Here is a 21,680-nt window from a genome sequence, read left to right as displayed (position 1 = left end):
GACAAAACGGATGGCACTGTGATAGACTACATCCAATTTTCTGAGTAGAGTGTTGGAGGCGATTTTGTAAATAACTTCGCCGAAGTCAAGGATCGGTAGGATAGTCAGTTTTACGAGGGTATGTTTGGCAGCATGAGTGAAGGAGGCTTTGTTGCGAAATAGGAAGCCGATTCTAGATTTAATTTTGGATTGGAGATGCTTAATGTGAGTCTGGAAGGAGAGTTTACCGTCTAACCAGACACTTAGAATATGTGGACAACTACAAACACCTAAGTCAGAACCGTCCAGAGTAGTGATGCTAGACGGGCGGGCGGATGAGGGCAGTGATCGGTTGAAGAGCATGCATTTAGTTTTACAAGCATTTAAGAGCAGTTGGAGGCCACGGAAGGAGTGTTGTATGGCATACGTCTGGAGGTTTGATAACAGTGTCCAAAGAAGGGCCAGAAGTATACAGAATGGTGTCGTCTGCGTAGAGGTGGATCAGAGAATCCCCAGCAGCAAGAGCGACATCATTGATGTATACAGAGAAAAGAGTCGGCCCAAGAATTGAACCCTGTGGCACCCCCATAGACTGCCAGAGGTCCAGACAACAGGCCCTCCTATTTGACACATTGAACTCTATCTGAGAAGTAGTTGGCAAACCAGGCGAGGCAATCATTTGAGAAACCAAGACTGTTGAGTCTGCTGATAAGAATGCAGTGATTGGCAGAGTCGAAAGCCTTGGCCAGGTTGATGAAGACAGCTGCACAGTATTGTCTTTTATCGATGGCGGTTATGATATCGTTTAGGACCTTGAGTGTGGCTGAGATGCACCCATGACCAGCTCGGGAACCAGATTGTATAGCAGAGAAGGTACGGTGGGATTCTAAATGGTCGGTGATCTGTTTAACTTGGCTTTCGAAGTCCTTAGAAAGGCAGGGCAGGATGGATATAGGTCTGTAACAGTTTGGGTCCCTTTGAAGAGGGGGAGGACAGCGGCAGCTTTGCAATCTTTAGGGATCTCAGGCGATACGAAAGAGGTTGAACAGGCTAGTAATAGGGGTTGCAACAACTGTGGCGGATAATTTTAGAAAGAGAGGATTGTCTAGATTGAGAGGATTGTCTAGATTGTCTAGCCCGGCTGATTTGTAGGGGTCCAGATTTTGCAGCTCTTTCAAAACATCAGCTATCTGGATTTGGGTGAAGGAGAAATGGGGGAGGCTTGGGCAAGTTGCTGTGGGGATGCCGGGCTGTTGATCGGGGTAGCCAGGTGGCAAGCATTGACAGCCGTAGAAAAATGCTTATTGAAATTCTCGATTATCGTAGCTTTATCGGTGGTCACAGTGTTTCCTAGCCTCAGTGCAGTGGGCAGCTGGGAGGAGGTGCTCTTATTCTCCATGGACTTTAGTGTTTGTGCTACAGGATGCAAATTTCTGTTTGAAAAAGCTAGCCTTTGCTTTGCTAACTGCCTGTGTAAATTGGTTCCTAACTTCCCTGAAAAGTTGCGGGGGCTATCCGGTGCTAATGCATGACGACACAGGATGTTTTTGTGCTGGTCAAGTCAGGAGTGAACCACGGGCTTTATTTGTTCTTAGTTAAAAAAAAAAATCTAAATCCATCCACCTACCCAACTATTCATCCATCTGCCCACCCATCCACCCACCTACCTACCTCTCATACCATTGTCCCTCGTCACCCCTCCCCCTTTATCCTAGTCTCCTGTCCCTCCTCCCCAAGTTCCCCCTCTCTTCTGGCGGGGGCACTCAGGCTCATACTACTACTCCTCCTCATCTTCCTCTTCATCCTCCTGCTGGTATTCTCCCAGTGTTTGGCCCAGTAGGGATGAGTTGTGCCACTATGTTCTGAGGGCCCTGCTCACCTGCTACCTGCTCCTCCTCCTTTGTGGTCACCCACACTCATGGGCCCCAGCCTCTGCACCCCCTTGGGCCCCTGCCTAGCCTGGGCCCCAGCGACATGCAGTGTAAGTTCACCCAGAGCAGAGTGAGCGGAGAGGGCAGAACCGTTTCCCACTGCCCTCTAGGCCTCACTATCCCTGAACCTCCCTTCATATCGTCTTGACCGCTATCAGATATGCATCATTGGAAGTCCACATTTGTTTAGGATATGACTTTTAGGATCATTTGGTGCACCTGGTGAGTGGCTATAAATGCAAATAGTTCCCTCATTGTACCTGGCACTCATTACCAAAGACTAAACAAAGGCATACAAACCTCTGTGTTTGTCATGGAACACTGTGAGAGAAAGCTATTGAAAAGTAGCCCTTGTTTTACTGAGGTTGCAATCTGTACGTTGGCCTGGTATTACAGTACACTCTGCTTCAGCACCGGTCTGCCATACACGCGTCCACTATGTGTGTACTGTGCTGCCCTCTGGAGGTCATGATCTAACCAGGACTGAGTTTCTCACCACTGTCTCCTCATAAGTCTTTGTCAATGCATACAGTAATACATTAGCAATGTATTACACCTAAATTGGGCTTAGGAAGTATTACTGCTGTGTTGATGCATACGGGGAGGGTGAGAGAGAATGTCGTCAGCTCCAGGGTTGACCGTGAACATTCTAAATGAGATTGAGTATACTTTAAGGACTAGTTTGGATCGAGATTGTTCTTTGCACAGACAGCACTGACGACTTCCAGGAACGGGATGGTTTCGTTGACCGTTAATGTCTCTACATTGACAGCACATTTGCACAAGTGGATTGCGTTTGGTGGAGAAGTGCTGAGTGAGCTGGCCTATTCAGAAACTCTCCTTCGCAGCTATTGTGTGTGTGTGCGCAGCTCAGTATACAGCAACTCATAGGAGGTAACATGTTAAAGAGTAATGCTGGCACCTAAAAGAATAGAAATGGCAAACATAAGACAATGTTGTGTGTGTGTGTGTTCAGTCTCAAGTGCCGTTGATCTACTTCTGTTTAGATAATAATCAACAGCGAAAAACAGCTTTGTTTTCCCGTCGTGTGCTGTTTTGTGTTATCAGGGGGACAGATTACGCCTTCCACTTACAGGGGAGGGGCATTGTTGCTTCTTAGCAAACAGACTGCTAGAGAGCAAGGTCTGTCAGTGATCTGTTGGTGAGTTTGTACATGTTGGACTGTGCGACAGCAAAATGTCAAAGAACTCGTTGAGTAAACTGACCTTATTTGTAGATGTATCAGACTAGCTGCTAGGATAGTAGCCAATCACTGATGGCTAATGTAAGACATAGCTGGAGTGTTGTTGGTCTTTCACTTGGTCAATATCTGTAAACGTTGGAGTATTTTGCTGCCACTGGTGAACAATCTTCTGAGAACTGAGGGAAAATGTTTCTTATTTGCATCCTTTGTGTTCTGTCAGTCACGTCGATTGAAAGTGTCAGAGGGGACCAAGTTGTCGAAGGTAAAGAGTTGAGGAAATGGCATTTGATCTTTTTCTCCTTTTTGGGACTAAGTTTTGATGCATGTTTTCTATGGGTCAGTCTCACTACCATTCCATTTGTCATCTACCTCAAATTCATGTTGTTGAGCACAGTAAGAGATTTGCTAAACCAAAAAACCTTTGTTTTTCTTTACATTCATTGTCTCTTAGCTTGCCTACGTAATTTGCGAGGTAATGAAATCATGTCTGTGTTATGTGGTAATGATGGTGAAACACACTTATTTTCCCGTGTGTGTGTGTGTGGGGAAGTGGTGAACCTGTGGTTTATTAATTGTCTTGCAAAGATAACCGTTGACCGTTTAAGAACCAAACAAGAGCAAACAGAACAAAACGGGGAGGGACCTACCTGAATTTGTCCAGTAGTTTTCATTGCAAAACATTTTTAGTTTAAACTGTTTCTGTTGCAAAACATTTTGAAACAGAATCGCCATAATGAATACACCCCTTTGCCCCTGGACCTCTTGGCTGTGTTTTGGGCTGCATTGCTACCACTACTTGGGTTTATGTAAATCTCTCAACATCTCTATAGAGACTCACTAGATGACTCAACACATAAGGGGTGTCTTACTCTAATCACCCATGGCTGTGGGACAGTTTTAGGCAACTTGTGAAAATGTCCCCAAAAATTCTGTCTCTTGCTCACCTTCAGCTCGTAAGCAGGAGATCATCAAAGTGACTGAGCAGCTGATTGAGGCCATCAACAATGGAGACTTTGAAGCCTACACGTTAGTGATTTGGAATTTTTAACATTACACCGTTCAAAAAAACATATGCAATCTGATCTTCATTGTGTTCCCCATTTTCTCCCACAGGAAGATCTGTGATCCCGGCCTGACATCCTTTGAACCAGAGGCCTTGGGAAACCTAGTGGAGGGAACTGACTTCCACAAGTTCTACTTTGAGAACGGTACCTGCATCCCATTATGCACTCGTAGCATTAAAGATCAACACATAGCCATATGAAGACCAATGGCTGTAGAGGCATTAATTACCTTGATTGTGTACTGATTTGATCCATTTCCCCTCCATCTCCCCTCTCTCATCCAGCTCTGTCCAGGAGCAAGCAAGGGCCCGTCCACACCATCCTGCTCAACCCCCACGTGCACCTGATCGGCGAGGATGCGGCGTGCATTGCCTACATCCGCCTCACCCAGTACATGGACGCCAGCAGCATGCCGCGCACCATGCAGTCAGAGGAGACACGCATCTGGCAGCGCCGTGACGCCAAGTGGCAGAACATCCACTTCCACCGCTCCGGCTCACCCACTGTGCCCGCCAAGTAAGGTGACTAGAGGTGCTCTCTCAGTGCTGTCTTGGTTAGTTGAATTCATTGTGAAGCTGGATTGGTTCTTCGTTGAACCTCATATCCCTACCTGGCTAAGAACGATGTACTTACAGTCCCTGTCCTGTAGCTGTCCAGCATCTGTATCTGTCCTGTATCGGCTCCATCTGCACTAGGGGCTACCGTATGTAGTATTGTCTGCACTATGTAGCTACTAGCCTGCTACTTTATATAGTGTGGTCTGCTCTATGTACAGTTGAAGTCGGAAGTTTATATACACCTTGGCCAAATACATTTAAACTCAGTTTTTCACAATTCCTGACATTTAATCCTAGTTAGGATCACCACTTTATTTTAAGAATGTGAAATGTCAGAATAATAGTAGAGTGATTTATTTCAGCTTTTATTTCTTTCATCACATTCCCAGTGGGTCAGACGTTTACACACACTCAATTAGTATTTGGTAGCATTGCCTTTAAATTGTTTAACATGGGTCAATTCTTTCATTCTTTCATCACATTCGGGTAGCCTTCCACAAGCTTCCCACAATATGTTGGGTGAATTTTGGCCCATTCCTCCTGACAGAGCTGGGGTAACTGAGTCAAGTTTGTAGGCCTCCTTGCTCGCACACGATTTTTCAGTTCTGCCCACAAATTTTCTATGAGATTGAGGTCAGAGCTTTGTTATGGCCACTCCAATACCTTGACTTTGTTCTCCTTAAGCCATTTTGCCACAACTTTGGAAGTATGCGTGTCCATTTGGAAGACCCATTTGCGACCAAGCTTTAACTTTCTGATGTCTTGAGATGTTGCTTCAATATATCTACATAATTTTCCTCACTCATGATGCCATCTATTTTGTGAAGTGCAACAGTCCCCCCTGCAGCAAAGCACCCCCACAACATGGTGCTGCCATCCCGTGTTTCACGGTTGGGAAGGTGTTCTTCGGCTTGCAAGCCTCCCCTTTTTTCTTCCAAACACAACGATGGTCATTATGGCCAAACAGTTCTAGTTTTGTTTCATCAGATGAGGATATTTCACTAAAATTATGATCTTTGGCCCAATGTGCAGTTGCAAACCATAGTCTGGCTTTTTTATGGCTGTTTTGGAGCAGTGGTTTCTTCCTTGCTGATCGGCCTTTCAAGCTATGTGGATATAAATACTTTTGTACCCGTTTCCTCCAGCATCTTCACAAGGTCCTTTGCTACTGTTCTGGGATTGATTTTCACTTTTCGCACCAACATACGTTTGTCTCTAGGAGACAGAACGCGTCTCCTTCTTGAGAGGTATGACAGCTGCATGGTCCCATGGTGTTTATACTTGCATACTATTGTTTGTACGATGAACATGGTACCTTCAGGCATTTGGAAATTGCTCCCAAGGATGAACCAGACTTGTGGAGGTCTTGGCTGATTTCTTTTGATTTTCCCATGATGTCAAGCAAAGAGGCACTTAGTTTGAAGGTAGGCCTTGAAATACATCCACAGGTACACCTCCAATTGACTCAATGTCAATTCGCCTATCAGAAGCTTCTAAAGCCATGACATCATTTTCTGGCATTTCCCAAGCTGTTTAAAGGCACAGTCAACTTAGTGTAACCATTACTTATTGTATCCAACTTAGTGTAACCTCTGACCCACTGGAATTGTGATTAAGTGAAATTATCTGTCTGTAAACATTTTTTTTTTAAATTACTTGTAATGCACGAAGTAGATGCCCTAACCAACTTTCAAAAATATAGTTTGTTTACAAGAAATTTGTGGAGTGATTTAAAAACTAGTTTTAATGACTAAACTTCCAACTTCAACTGTAGCTACTAGCCTGCTACTTTATGTAGTGTGGTCTCCACTATGTAGCTACTAGCCTGCTACTTTATGTAGTATGGTCTGCACTATGTAGCTACTAGGTGCTACTGTATGTAGTGTGGCCTCCGATATGTAGCTACTAGGTCCTACTGTATGTAGTGTGGTCTCCACTATGTAGCTACTAGGTCCTACTGTATGTAGTGTGGTCTGACTGGCTTCCTCTTTAGCCCTGATCATGTCTAGCTAGTCAAGGTTTGTGACTGTAGCTTAGCCCATCTTAGCTACAGTCCTTTAAAAGATGCAGCGTATTGCAGACGTTATTTAAGTGCCAACCACTGGTACAATTAATGCTAGTTAGTGCTAGTTTGACCACCAGAGGGCATCTTTGAGAAGCATTTGATAGCCTTCAATATTGGCTGTACTGGAGCATTTAAATGTTTTTTTGTAAGAACATAGTATATGGGACTGATTTTAATTAATGTTGCTTAATTAATTTGATGTCATGGTGTTTCTATTCCAAGAAAAACGGAAAACCCTCAGGGTTTCCATTAGGATGGAATGGAAACTATGGCGCTGTACAACGTGATGGTCGGTAGTACTGTACCCGGGATATTTAGCAAAATAATCCCTGTGTCGTGCGGGCACGCGGGAGCCCGGGGTTCAATTCCCCGATGGGGAGGAAGGAGTAGGTTGTCCTTTGTTAAATTAACATTTCTACACCCTAATTGTATAATTGTAGTCCAACCAATACCCAAACGGAGATTCAGTCCAAATAAAAATCTCATTGATTTATCAAGACCAGTCCCCATGCTTGTCTCAGAGCAGCATGAAACTAAAATAGTTGTAGGCTATTGCTTCAAATCCTATTGCTTCTAACTTAAATATGCTCTTTAAATAAAGAAGACCTATACCACTTTTAACAGCACATTACTCAATACTAGTGAGACTCATGTCGCCTACGGTAGGCCTTCAGTATATTGAAAAATATGATGTGACTCTCTGCCAATAGTTACATATCAAATCAAAGTTTATTTGTCACGTGTGCCGAATACAACAGGTGTAGACCTTACAGTGAAATGCTTACTTACAGGCTCTAACCAATAGCGCAAAAAAGGTATTAGGTGAACAATAAGTAAGTAAAGAAATAAAACAACAGTAAAAAGACAGGCTATAAAAGTAGCGAGGCTACATACAGACACCGGCTAGTCAGGCTGATTGAGGTAGTATGTACATGTAGATATGGTTAAAGTGACTATGCATATATGATGAACAGAGAGTAGCAGTAGCGTAAATGAGGGGTTGGTGGGTGGCAGTACACAATGCAAATAGCCCGGTTAGCCAATGTGCGGGAGCACTGGTTGGTCGGCCCAATAGAGGTAGTATGTACATGAATGTATAGTTAAAGTGATTATGCATATATGGTAAACAGAGAGTAGCAGCAGCGTAAAAAGAGGGGTTGTTTGGGGGGGGGGCACACAATGAAAATTATCCGGGTAGCCATTTGATTACCTGTTCAGGAGTCTTTTTGTCCTAGACTTGGCACTCGGGTACCGCTTGCCATGCGGTAGTAGAGAGAACAGTCTATGACTGGGGTTGCTGGGGTCTTTGACAATTTTTAGGGTCTTCCTCTGACACCGCCTGGTGTAGAGGTCCTGGATGGCAGGCAGCTTAGCCCCAATGATGTACTGGGCCGTACGCACTACCCTCTGTGCCTTGCGGTCAGAGTCCGAGCAATTGCCGTACCAGGCAGTGACACAACCAGTCAGGATGCTCTCGATGTTGCAGCTGTAGAACCTTTTGAGGATCTCAGGAACCATGGCAAATCTTTTTAGATTCCTGAGGGGGAATAGGCTTTGTCATGCCCTCTTCACGACTGTCTAGGTGTGTTTGGACCATTCTAGTTTTTTGATGATGTGGATACCAAGGAACTTGAATCTCTCAACCTGCTCCACTACAGCCCCGTCGATGAGAATGGGGGCGTGCTCGGTCCTCCATTTCCTGTAGTCCACAATCATCTCCTTAGTCTGGGTTACATTGAGGGATAGGTTGTTATTCTGGCACCACCCGGCCAGGTCCTTGACCTCCTCCCTATAGGCTGTCTCATCATTGTCGGTGATCAGGCCGATCACTGTTGTGCCGTTTGCAAATTTAATGATGCTGTTGGAGTCGTGCCTGGCCATGCAGTCGTGGGTGAACAGGGAGTACAGGAGGGACTGAGCACGCACCCCTGGGGAGCTGCAGGTTTGAGGATCAGCGTGGCAGATGTGTTGCTACCTACCCTCACCACCTGGGGGCGGCCCGTCAGGAAGTCCAGGATCCAGTTGCAGAGGGAGGTGTTTCGTCCCAGGATCCTTAGCTTAATGATGAGCTTTGAGGGTACTATGATGTTGAACACTGAGCTGTAGTCGATGAATAGCATTCTCACATAAGTGTTCCTATTGTCCTGGTGGGAAAGGGCAGTGTGGAGTGCAATAGAGATTGCATCATCTGTGGATATGTTTGGGTGGTATGCAAATTGGAGTGGGTCTAGGGTTTCTGAGTTAATGGTGTTGATGTGAGCCATTACCAACCTTTGAAAGCACTCCATGGCTACGGACGTGAGTGCTACGGGTCTGTAGTCATTTTAGGCAGGTTGCCTTTGTTCTTGGGCACAGGGACTATAGAGGATTGGAGGATATTTCTGTAATTCATTGATTTTATTCCCATAGTAATTCGTTATGGATCCATAACTGAATTGACATCGGCATTTTGATCATTATTTTATTAGCAAAAGCATAAAGATGCCATTTATTAGTTACCTGGTTTTAGTTTCAACCTGCAGACTGGCACTAAGAACAGAACAGCAGGAACGTTTCCCTAGTCAGGGCCATTATTAGTGCACTGCCCCTTAGTGTTGCTCTGTGCTACCCATTGTGGCAGGGTGGGGGTCCACCCCCTCCGCCTTCCTTCTTCCTCCTCCCTTCCCCATGGGCTAGGTCGGTCTTCTGTGCGTGGCTCTGCGGCCCATCCTGTGCCCCTTGCCCTCGTGCATTGAACCTTGCGTGCTTTCAGTGGATACAGCTGGAGAACTGCATTGGGAGCCATGACCAATATATATTGTCCTCCTATTAACAGGGTTAATAATATATCTGTGAGAATATCCAACTGGCTTTAATAATAATAATAATAATAATAATAATAATCGCTTTGTTTAAAAAAATTAAAAAAACATTTTGGAGATTTCGTTTTCAAATAACGTAAAATGAGTGAGGAAAAAGTTGAGTCCGGCGCAGGTATTGAACCAACATCTGTAGCAACACAGACCTTTGTGCCACTCAACGTGACCGGTCGGGAGTGGCCTAAAGTACTACAGTAAGAACAAAATAATAAGTGTAACAACCGTTTTAGAAAGTAATACTGAAGTCGTGCATCAGTTTCTATTTATGTTAGACACAGTAGGACCCAAAAGCATAATCCGTGTTCTAACTCCCCCTTGTGGTGGTCTGGAGCAATGAAGTGGTGACGCAGGGTACTGTACTAAACCACAAATGACCTCTTAAGTCCCGCAGCATAATTGCAACATTTTTAGTGGAGTAAGCACTGTAGCTTAGCCCACCTAACCTGCTTTATCCGGGAGCTGTGTAGCTAGATTGGTCTGCTTTGTTTCCGCTTTGGTCTTTCTCTAGCCTCAAACACACATTTTGACAATACAACCCAAGTTACTAATTCCAAAATGATCTTTGTATTGCAGTTGAGATGACGCCCTATCCTGCAGCTGTTGCTGATCTATGGACCCCGCCTACCAAGTGTCTGTCACATCCTCATCCAATCTCGGCCCAACTCTGCCATCTCAGAGTGTTGTTTACATATCGTCGATGCTGAACTGAAGATTCTTCTTGCAAAAGATGAAAAGGAAATACACAACAATCTTGACGATATAATTTTGTATTTTATCATTTGAGTGAAAATGTTGTTTTATCACCTTCTGTCTCATCGCAGGACATTTATAACTAAACATTTTTTGTTTTTTACTCTGAAACAATGATTTCCTCTTTTTGAACATGTTTATGTTTGAATGCCATGGGAAAATGTTCAATCTTCAATATTATCAGTGTCAGGAACATGCGGTGAACCAACACCAAACTCATTAAGGTATTCATCTCATCTGAATATTACACATCAATCCCAATAACTGAACTGATATAGGTTTAGCCTTAAACCAACATTGCAGTCTGTCAATCCTTCTTTAAATGTCAGTCTTTGTGCAGAAAAATCTAAGAACATAAGTGAACGACAAACATGAGCTTGCTTTTATTTTGGTGATGTATAGACTTGTGATTGATGTGAATCGCTATATCTTTGCTTAAACTCTGGAATATTAAACTGTTTAAATATGAGCTTAGTTTGCAATCTTTTAACAATTCAAGTTGTTCTCAACTGGCTCAATATTAAGTATGATTACTGGGAATTTTTATTGACCGTTTATGTTAAGGGCAAAATGGTATCCTATGTTTTATAATATGCGTTTGTGTCTACATCATCGCAATGTGACCGAATTCTCAATGATTGATCTATAGTTTACATTCTTTCTTTCACTTGTATCACTCAAAGCCATTGTATGACATATGGAACACTGTCTAAAAGTCTAATCATGATATTTTATTGGTTCTATATTTTTGGGGGAACTATTGACCTTTTCATGTATAGCGAATGGTTCTGTTTCTTTAGTGTAGCATCTCCTCTCTCCCCAACCCCGTGTCCATGCATAAGAACCTATGGAAGACAAAATAGCCTTTTACCACTGACACCTGGGTGTTAGTTACTCTACTTGACAAGTTGCAACACACAATGTTTTATACTGAGAAGGGAGACGGTCATATGGGATCACATTGTTCTGGTTAGTTTTTCCTAGTTGGTAGATATTTTCATAAATTGGTGTTTAGGTTGGTTTTGCTGATGGAAATGTAAGGGAGTTAGAGATGCAGTAAAATTGAATCAGGGTCAACCTAGAATTTTGGGATTAAAGGCACTGTGTAGGTTTGCCATTAGGATGTCCACTGTGGTAAGAACCATTACTTCCCCCATTTATTCCTACAGGAATGGTGAGACATTTTTTTTTTTTTTTTGTAAGTTACGTTGAACTGTACTATGGGACAAAGTGTATATTGTTGCCATGATGAGAAAGGACTGATAGATGTTTAAGAAATATCAAATAAAATGTGATTTCTGCCAAATCTCTTATTTCCATGTCACTTTGCCCATAGCTTCAAGTTTGTGAGGTGATCACTGTAATAAACAAATAAAAATACATTAAAAAAAAGTTGACATTTGACTTCTAATGGCTGTAGTGTAATCCTTCAAAGCATGGTTAGTAAAAATGACAACCACACCACACATTTGACACATGTACAATTTAATATTCTGCCACATACACTGCAGCTGCTATGCCATGTTAGCCATTCAGACTTCCCCTCCTTTATTATTAACTAATACATGCCCTCATAGATATTTATATACGTGTAATATTGTTATCACCATGGAAACAAGATGCGGATTCATCAAATCAAATGCAAGTTTTTGACATTTTTTTTGGTTTCTTTGATTTTGATCACACAAAGTAAATTGGCAAAGTGATGAACCGTAATATTAGATAGATTACATAGATAAAGTCTGTACCACAGATAACACCCAACGATGCTTTTAGCCAGCCAGCCCAAGATTACAGTACATCCATGTCAGTTCTGGTTTCTGCATTTGTTTCGGTCATGGTTTCTAGAGCGTTTCAGAATTCATGTGAAGCCTTGCGTACAATGGCAACTTATCGGTTGACGAGTTTTAATTGAAATTCCCTTTCCCATCTTCAACTTGCACTCACACAAACATAAAACACACTCATGTCTCCGCACACTGGAGGAGGAGAGGAGCATGGCTGGACATCAATAAATACGTAGAAACAAAATGAAACAGAAGACAGCTCCGTGTTTACTCCACCCCCATGTATACCAGTTGAAATGAATAGGCCTTGCAAGTCTGTGGGGGCCAAAATCACAATGATATTGCTTGGATGGTAATTAACAGTAGAGCTTGTTCTGAGGGCAGAACATTTAGGCAAGGAATGAGGGGGAAACAAAAGATGACTGGGATTTGAACTAGGCGCCTTCTGGTATTGCAACCTATGTCTTACACCCTCTGCCACTCAGGCACACACCATCAGCTGGACGTTTTGGTCTTTTGAATCTAACCAGTCAAACGAAATGACGAACAGTTTACTTTCTAAGGTAATGTGGACTCCTGAGTGGCACAGTGGTCTAAGGCAGTGCTAGCTGTGTCGCTAGAGATTCTGGGTTCGAGTCCAGGCTCTGTCACAGCTCACCACGACTGGGAGACCCATGTGGTGGCACACAATTGGCCCAGCATAGTCTGGGTAAGAAGAGGGTTTGGCTGGCAGGGATGTCTTTGTGCACTAGTGACTCGTGTGGTGGGCCAGATGCAGTGCATGCTGACATGGTTGCCAGGTGTACAGTGTTTCCTATGACACACTGGTTAACCAATCATATAGCTCAAGCTCCATTCCCTTGGCCTTCCAACCAATCTGCCCTCAGAACAAGATTGTGGAAACATACCATTGAGCAAGAAATAATGCATGTCAAAGGGCCAATGATAAAGGATCTTCCATCTCCACGCTACCAACACACGCAAACACGAAGCAGACCGAAAATAATCTGTCAGAAACTCAAGATGATGTGACGATCTTATCACCATTTATTGGTTACCATAAAACCAACAGAAAAAAATCTAATCAACAACAGCAAATTAAACAGAACAACTACAGCACACTGGTCTCTCTCTGTCCTATACTTGCTTGTACAAATCTTAACAGGCTTAAAGAAAGACTCAATGAAATGATGTTGCCACGAGCAGCACCGCAGATAGTGAGATGAAAGACTTTGCTCTCACATAGTCACACCCAGTAGGTGCACAGGTTTGCTTCAGGCTGTTCACAGAGTGGAAGCCGCAGGACCAAAACAGCAGAGAAGTTGAGCCTCACGCTTCAACGCTCTTAGTTGTTGTGGAAATTGACCCACTATGTTTACTTTCTGCATCCTCGTCATATGGCTGAGTCTACCTTTAATCAAAGTCATTGATAGATGGGTGAGATGGCACGCACAAGTGACTCATGGTAGGGAAGGAGGGGCGACGTACCTAGTGTTATGACCTGTAGGTGTAGTAATGGGAGGGAAGGAGGGGCGACGTACCTAGTGTTATGACCTGTAGGTGTAGTAATGGGAGGGAAGGAGGGGCGACGTACCTAGTGTTATGACCTGTAGGTGTAGTAATGGGAGGGAAGGAGGGGCGACGTACCTAGTGTTATGACCTGTAGGTGTAGTAATGGGAGGGAAGGAGGGGCTACGTACCTGGTGTTATGACCTGTAGGTGTAGTAATGGTAGGGAAGGAGGGGCGACGTACCTAGTGTTATGACCTGTAGGTGTAGTAATGGGAGGGAAGGAGGGGCGACGTACCTAGTGTTATGACCTGTAGGTGTAGTAATGGGAGGGAAGGAGGGGCTACGTACCTGGTGTTATGACCTGTAGGTGTAGTAATGGGAGGGAAGGAGGGGCGACGTACCTAGTGTTATGACCTGTAGGTGTAGTAATGGGAGGGAAGGAGGGGCGACGTACCTAGTGTTATGACCTGTAGGTGTAGTAATGGGAGGGAAGGAGGGGCGACGTACCTAGTGTTATGACCTGTAGGTGTAGTAATGGGAGGGAAGGAGGGGCGACGTACCTGGTGTTATGACCTGTAGGTGTAGTAATGGTAGGGAAGGAGGGGCGACGTACCTAGTGTTATGACCTGTAGGTGTAGTAATGGGAGGGAAGGAGGGGCTACGTACCTGGTGTTATGACCTGTAGGTGTAGTAATGGGAGGGAAGGAGGGGCGACGTACCTAGTGTTATGACCTGTAGGTGTAGTAATGGGAGGGAAGGAGGGGCGACGTACCTAGTGTTATGACCTGTAGGTGTAGTAATGGGAGGGAAGGAGGGGCTACGTACCTAGTGTTATGACCTGTAGGTGTAGTAATGGGAGGGAAGGAGGGGCGACGTACCTGGTGTTATGACCTGTAGGTGTAGTAATGGGAGGGAAGGAGGGGCGACGTACCTAGTGTTATGACCTGTAGGTGTAGTAATGGGAGGGAAGGAGGGGCGACGTACCTAGTGTTATGACCTGTAGGTGTAGTAATGGGAGGGAAGGAGGGGCTACGTACCTAGTGTTATGACCTGTAGGTGTAGTAATGGGAGGGAAGGAGGGGCTACGTACCTGGTGTTATGACCTGTAGGTGTAGTAATGGAAGATAAAAGAGCGTACATGAAGGACAAGAAAAGAGAACATTCTGGATAATTTCTTTCGAAAACGGCAGGTCGCAATGTCAGTGAGGATACTATGAAATAACACACAAACACACTCACGTACATACGTGCACACGCACACGCACACACACACCCACATAGGTGGCAGCAGTCTGAAGCACTGCTCAGAAGGAAGTTTGACTACACAACACCCATAAAACAGAAACAGACAGAGAAAAACAGGGAGATGGGGACAGTACCTGGGGCAGTACCTGGGGCTGGGGCAGAACGTGTGTTCACAAAGCTCATGTAAAAGAAACAACACCACATCATTACACACGTAACCACCTTGAGCCAACTTTGTAAACTGAACTGTAGTGGAGGGTTATTTGGGGATGATTTGCTTTAGTAAAATGGGGGTTCAGATCAAAGCGTATTTGCGCTTATCTGATTCAAAAGTCCTTGATGAAAGACTATGGCATTCACTCCTTTAAAACAGTATCTCTCCAAAACTGTTTATGACAACGGACTCCTATGTAACAATCTCTTGATAGTCGGATGAAAAGGGTCAAGACCCTTCACCCTTGACCACAGAACAGATTGGTACACGTACGTGTACAGCAGGTACCGTGGGACAAATGTAACAAATGCTTTTGAATTGCTGTTTGTTTTGTCTTCTCTATTTACAAATGTTTACAATCGTTCCTTCAGAGAGAGGCCTCTGCATGAGGCCAACGTGCGAGGTGCACCCTCTTCAGACATTTCCTGTAGCTGTTTTCATTCGGTGCATTTTTTTTGTGTTGCTCTTTTTTATTGTACCACAGCAGCCAAAAACTACAAGAACCAAACAAAAGGATAACAGACAAAAAAATATATTCTAAGTCACCCGACGAGAAAGGGGGTGCCATCTTTGGTCACAAAATGAGCAAAAAAAAAAACTGGAAACAAGTCAAAAGCAAAAAAATTAAATAATAAACTGTTTCATTATTTGCCACAAAAGGGAAAAACAAAAATTGAAACCAAAACGTAATCCAGTGTCTTTAGCAGGGGAAGTCTGGCTGGTAAAGGTTAAGGGTCGTTAGGGGTCATCGAGGGGTCAGAGTTGTGGTAGAGAATAGCTTACAAGACTTCATGGGTTTTTTTGTGGATAGGAGGCTTATGTAGCATGGGGGACGAGGCCAAAAGGGAAGACACACAACTCAGCCAGCAAATCAAAAAAGCCCATCACTTCTTCTTTCTCCTCTCCTCCTCTTTCTCCTTCTCTCCTCCCTCCTCCTCCTTGGCGCAATAGCGTTGGAGCAGCAAGTGCAGGTGTTGCTGAAGGGCATCGGGTTGCAGGGTCTCTGGGGTGTCGTCCAGCCGCTCCAGGTGCACATGCTTACCCTGGGCATCCATCACCACAGTCCTCTTTTGGGTACGAGACTTACGCATCTGGGTTCTGGAGATGGGACAGAGAAAAGACAAGGGAGGGAGGGAGATAAGGAGATGGGAGAAAGAGAGAAAGAGGGAGGGAGGGGGAGAGAGAGCGAGAGATGGAAGAGAGAGTTTATTAGACTTGGTTAACCAATAATTCCAAAAGAACCTGAACGTTTTGTCAAAGCTTCATTGGCTTTCGACTGAAACTAACTAACTTTGGTCACTGGTCATAGTGACCCAAACCATTCGAGCTAATCCATCCATGTCTCAAAAAAATCCATGCAGGTTAGCCTTCTCTCTACCATCACCAACAGCAACCGTATGAGTCATCTTAAACACGCCCTTCGATGGGTAACTTACTTTGCACATGCCCAGGTCCGAATCTTAGCATTTTATCTAAGCATGTAAACTAAATGTTAAGACAGAGGTATTTACATCTTGCTTTCAGATAAATCACTCAAAAAACTAACAGGAGTGTACAAACATGGACACCTTGGGTCAATTAATGAACACTCCCATGCTGTTCTCAAACCTTTTGACAACAGAACCGTCCTCCTTCACAACCTCTTTTTCTACTAAATGGGGAAGTTGAATTTTCCCAAAGCCTCCAGCAAAACCTAATGCCTGGATGTGACAGAACAAGGAAAAGAACATATCAAACACCAAAACCCCTGTGTCTGTTCTTAGAGTTGAGTTAAGTCTTCAATAAGGTTTTACCAGGTCATACAGTAACAAACATGTCAGTCAAGAACCATTTCAATGGCATGCTATACAGCTCTAATCATTCAGCTTTATGTTCCAGGCATAGTATCCCTTACAACACTTGATCCAGCTCAACTTGCTCTGCTCAAGCCACTGAGGTAGAAAATACCTTCCTGGCTTTATATCACAACTGGTCTCCCTCAACCTACTGACCTTCTCAAAGTCCTGTTTGGCCGAGGGGAGGTCTGCGGCCAGCGAGGGGTCACCCGTCTGCTTCTCCATCCTCTCGCCCCTCACCACCGTCGTCTTGACCACCTTGCTGACCTTTCGACCCTGCGCCTGCTCTGACTCGATCTCTGAGGCCGTGGTGGCCCCCAGGGCAAGGGGCTCCGAGAAGGTCAACTGGAGAGGTCAAACATAGGGTTCTAAGCTAACTGATTTATACTGCATTCGGAAAGTATTCAGACCCGTTGACATTTTCCACATTTTGTTACATTAAAGCCTTATTTTAAAATGGTTTAAATATTTTTTTTCCTCATCAAGCTACACGCAATAACCCATAATGACAAAGCAAAAACAGTTTTTAGACATTTTTACAAAAAAAACTAACAGAAATATCACATTTACATAAGTATTCAGACCCTTTACTCAGTACTTTGTTGAAGCACTTTTGGCAGCAATTACAGTCTCGAGTCTTCTTGGGTATGATGCTACAAGCTTGGCACACTTGTATTTGTGTGTCATAGTCTGAAGTTTCTCCCATTATTCTCAGCAGATCCTCTCAAGCTCAGTCAGGTTGGATGGGGAGTATTGCTGTACAGCTATTTTCAGGTCTCACCAGACATATTTGATCGGGTTCAAGTCCAGGTTCTGGGACATTCAGAGACTTGTCCGAAAGCCACTCCTGCGTTGTCTTGGCTGTGTGCTTAGGGTCGTTGTCCTTGTCCTGTTGGACAGGAACTTTTGACCCAGTCTGAGGTCCTAAGCTCTTTGGAGCAGGTTTTCATCAAGGATCTCTGTACTTTGCTCCGTTCATCTTTCCCTCGATCCCGACTATTCTCCCAGTTCCTGATGCTGAAATACATCCCCACAGCATGATGCTGCCTCCACCAAGCTTCACGGTAGGGACGGTGCCAGGTTTCCTCCAGACATGATGCTTCGCATTCAGGTCAAAGAGTTGGTTTCATCAGACCAGAGAATCTTGTTTCTCATGGTCAGAGTCCTTTAGGTGCCCCTTGACAAATTCCAAGCGGACTGTCATGTGTCTTTTACTGAGGAGTGGCTTCCGTCTGGCCTGATTGATGGAGTGCTGCAGAGATGGTTGTCCTTCTGGAAGGTTCTCCCATCTCCACAGAGGAACTTCAGAGCTCTGTCAGAGTGACAGTTTCTCAGTTTGGCTAGGAGGCCAGCTCTAGGAAGAGTATTGGTGGTTCCACACTTCTTCCATTTAAAAATGATGGAGGCCACTGCGTTCTTGGGGAGCTTCAATGCTTCCGAAATGTTTTGGTACCTTTCCCACAATCCTGTTTCGGAGCTCTACATTCAATTCCTTTGACCTCATAGCTTGGTTTTTGCTCTGACATGCACTGTCAACTGTGGGACCTTATATAGACTGGTGTGTGCCTTTCCAAAACATGTCCAATCAATTGAATTTACCACAGGTGGACTCCAATCAAGTTGTAGAAACATCTTAAGGATGATCAATGGAAACAGGATGCACCTGAGCTCAATCAAAATCAAAATGACTTATATGAAGAACAGAAATGGTTTGCTCAGTGGGAAATTAATATCCAACTAGTCAGTGACAACTGTGTGGAGTTTGTGACAGCAACTAAGTGAGCTTATACAGCATTATAGACACTGCTGTATGTCCTGGGATTTCCTCTGATCTTTTATGTAGAAGAACCCTTTACCTTCTAACAACGCTTGTGAGTATCATAGAGCTCAAAACATTCTGACTCTACAGATGTTTTGTAAAAATTACCCGGCCCCGGGCCCCTTCTGGATCCGGCCTTACCTCACAAACTCCGCTATAGCTCAGCCCCCGTTACACACATACTAATGGTTGGTACCAATGCGCTGCCACGCCCACTGCCACGCCCACTGCCTAAGCCCCATTTTGATCCAGAAAAACCCCCTGGGTCCATGAAGCTGTGCATTTTGATCCAGAAAAACCCCCTGGGTCCATGAAGCTGTGCATTTTGATCCAGAAAAAAACCCTGGGTCCATGAAGCTGTGCATTTTGATCCAGAAAAACCCCCTGGGTCCATGAAGCTGTGCATTTTGATCCAGAAAAAAACCCTGGGTCCGTGAAGCTGTGCATTTTGATCCAGAAAAAAACCCTGGGTCCATGAAGCTGTGCATTTTGATCCAGAAAAAAACCCTGGGTCCGTGAAGCTGTGCATTTTGATCCAGAAAAAAACCCTGGGTCCGTGAAGCTGTGCAATTTGCAGGTCCTCTTGTGGCATGCTCCCAGTTTAGCACAGATGCTGCCAAGTTAACCTATCACTCAGCTCCTTAATTGGCCAGGTGACCTGTAGCACAGGGGGTTATGGGAGGTGTAGTGTTCTAGCTGACAGATATCTACAGCATCTAGTATACTGCATAAGTATATTGCCATTGAAATGGTTCTTGCATGTAATACTCAATAGTTTTCAGAAACACTGGAATATTGACCCCAAAGAAAGACTATAGACACTTGGCATTTGCAATGCCAGAGACGTGGGTTCGATTCCCATGGGGGTCCAGTACTAGGGCTGTAGCGTTGACTGTATTACCTCCACACCGGCAGTCATGAAGGCAGTCAAATTCCACGTGACTGTTTAGTCACGGTAATTAGGCTTCTCCAAGCTCTGATGCTGCTGCTGGTCATTAGTAGCCTAACACACTTGCTAACTGCCTGGTACTCAGCACTCTATTGTCCCTCTAATCACTCTGACATCAATGAAAATCGATTCAAACACTTCATGAGAGCTCATGTTGTGCAACATTTCTATAGGCTATGCATTTGCACGAGAAATCAGAATGATGGCCTCTACTGAAAAGAGAGGGATCAGCTTTCTATTGGCTAGGCCTACTATATTTATTTCTCAACTTTCCTAATATTAAAGCACATTGCTTATATTTACAACAGGGGTATAGCCTACCTGGCAGGCATGAAAATAAACCATGGGGAAAAGCGTCCTCCATTCGCAATTTAAGTGCATAGATGACATGTATTTTTCCCTGATGCCCCTGTTTCGATACAGGTGCATGATAATGGTCCATTCTAAACCAATCTAAATGATATATTAATGTAACAGTATAATTTTTAGACCGTCCCCTCGCCCATACCCGGGCGCGAACTAGGGACCTTCTGCACACATCAACAGTCACCCTCGAAGCATCGTTACCCATCGCTCCACAAAAGCCGCAGCCCTTGCAGAGCAAGGGGAACTACTACTTCAAGGTCTCAGAGCAAGTGACGTCACTGATTGAAACGCTATTTAGCGCCCACGCTAACTAAGCTAGCCGTTTCACATCCGTTACACTCACCCCCCTTTTGACCTTCCTCCTTTTTTCCGCAGCAACCAGTAATCCGGGTCAACAGCATCAATGTAACAGTACAAGTTTTAAACCGTTCCCTCGCCCATACCCGGGCGCGAACCAGGGACTCTCTGCACACATCAACAGTCACCCTCGAAGCATCGTTACCCATCGCTCCACAAAAGCCGCAGCCCTTGCAGAGCAAGGGGAACTACTACTTCAAGGTCTCAGAGCAAGTGACGTCACTGATTGAAAGGCTATTTAGCGCCCACGCTAACTAAGCTAGCCGTTTCACATCCGTTACACTCACCCCCCTTTTGACCTTCCTCCTTTTTCCGCAGCAACTAGTAATCCGGGTCAACAGCATCAATGTCCTTCTTTTTTTCCGCAGCAACTAGTAATCCGGGTCAACAGCATCAATGTAACAGTATAATTTTTAGACCGTCCCCTCGCCCATACCCGGGCGCGAACTAGGGACCTTCTGCACACATCAACAGTCACCCTCGAAGCATCGTTACCCATCGCTCCACAAAAGCCGCGGCCCTTGCAGAGCAAGGGGAACTACTACTTCAAGGTCTCAGAGCAAGTGACGTCACTGATTGAAACGCTATTTAGCGCCCACGCTAACTAAGCTAGCCGTTTCACATCCGTTACATTAACACTTGTGAATGATGCCGAGCAAAATAAACAATGCCTTTTTTCACGACTTAATCATAGTCGCTCACCTCATGTAGCCTAGCCCATAGGCCTATATGTTTTAATAAGGTTAGTATCACACGTCATGTAGCCTAGCCTATAGGCCTATATGTTTTAATAAGGTTAGTATCACACCTCATGTAGCCTAGCCCATAGGCATGTATGTTTTAATAAGGTTAGTATCACACCTCATGTAGCCTAGCCCATAGGCCTATATATTTTAATAAGGTTAGTATCACACCTCATGTAGCCTAGCCCATAGGCCTATATGTTTTAATAAGGTCAGTATCACACCTCATGTAGCCTAGCCTATAGGCCTATATGTTTTAATAAGGTTAGTATCACACCTCATGTAGCCTAGCCCATAGGCATGTATGTTTTAATAAGGTTAGTATCACACCTCATGTAGCCTAGCCCATAGGCCTGTATGTTTTAATAAGGTTAGTATCACACCTCATGTAGCCTAGCCCATAGGCCTATATGTTTTAATAAGGTTAGTATCACACCTCATGTAGC

General features: G+C 44.4%; 2 protein-coding genes across 49 annotated transcripts in view; one reads left to right on the top strand and one right to left on the bottom strand.

The window, feature by feature from the left end:
* LOC110500890 (calcium/calmodulin-dependent protein kinase type II delta 1 chain) overlaps positions 1 to 11,800 on the top strand; it is a 94,521-nt gene extending 82,721 nt beyond the window's left edge. For 18 of the 42 annotated variants that reach the window (XM_036958199.2, XM_036958194.2, XM_036958206.2 and 15 more), the window contains 4 exons: positions 4,065 to 4,140; positions 4,228 to 4,322; positions 4,463 to 4,699; positions 10,232 to 11,800. In XM_036958199.2, coding sequence (XP_036814094.1) covers positions 4,065 to 4,140; positions 4,228 to 4,322; positions 4,463 to 4,698 — 407 coding nt within the window. In that variant the 3' untranslated portion in view covers position 4,699; positions 10,232 to 11,800. Of the gene's footprint in view, positions 1 to 4,064; positions 4,141 to 4,227; positions 4,323 to 4,462; positions 4,710 to 10,231 lie in introns of all 42 variants that reach the window. The other 24 variants (XM_090214843.1, XM_090214835.1, XM_090214850.1 and 21 more) reach the window with 2 other exon arrangements.
* A 76-nt stretch (positions 11,801 to 11,876) lies between these two features.
* The window catches only part of LOC110500727 (ankyrin 2b, neuronal), a 301,703-nt gene continuing 291,899 nt past the window's right edge, over positions 11,877 to 21,680 (bottom strand). For 3 of the 7 annotated variants that reach the window (XM_090214820.1, XM_090214821.1, XM_090214822.1), the window contains 3 exons: positions 17,157 to 17,345; positions 16,774 to 16,865; positions 11,882 to 16,263 (listed from right to left, as the gene is read on the bottom strand). In XM_090214820.1, coding sequence (XP_090070946.1) covers positions 16,050 to 16,263; positions 16,774 to 16,865; positions 17,157 to 17,345 — 495 coding nt within the window. In that variant the 3' untranslated portion in view covers positions 11,882 to 16,049. Of the gene's footprint in view, positions 16,264 to 16,773; positions 16,866 to 17,156; positions 17,346 to 21,680 lie in introns of all 7 variants that reach the window. The other 4 variants (XM_090214817.1, XM_036958190.2, XM_090214818.1 and 1 more) reach the window with 3 other exon arrangements.

The sequence above is a fragment of the Oncorhynchus mykiss genome, chromosome 21 (genome assembly GCF_057628025.1).
Source record: "Oncorhynchus mykiss isolate SJ-2025 chromosome 21, ASM5762802v1, whole genome shotgun sequence".
Taxonomy (NCBI): domain Eukaryota; kingdom Metazoa; phylum Chordata; class Actinopteri; order Salmoniformes; family Salmonidae; genus Oncorhynchus; species Oncorhynchus mykiss.
The sequence above is the reverse complement of the archived record's forward strand: the minus strand, read 5'-3'. Positions and strand labels throughout refer to the sequence as shown.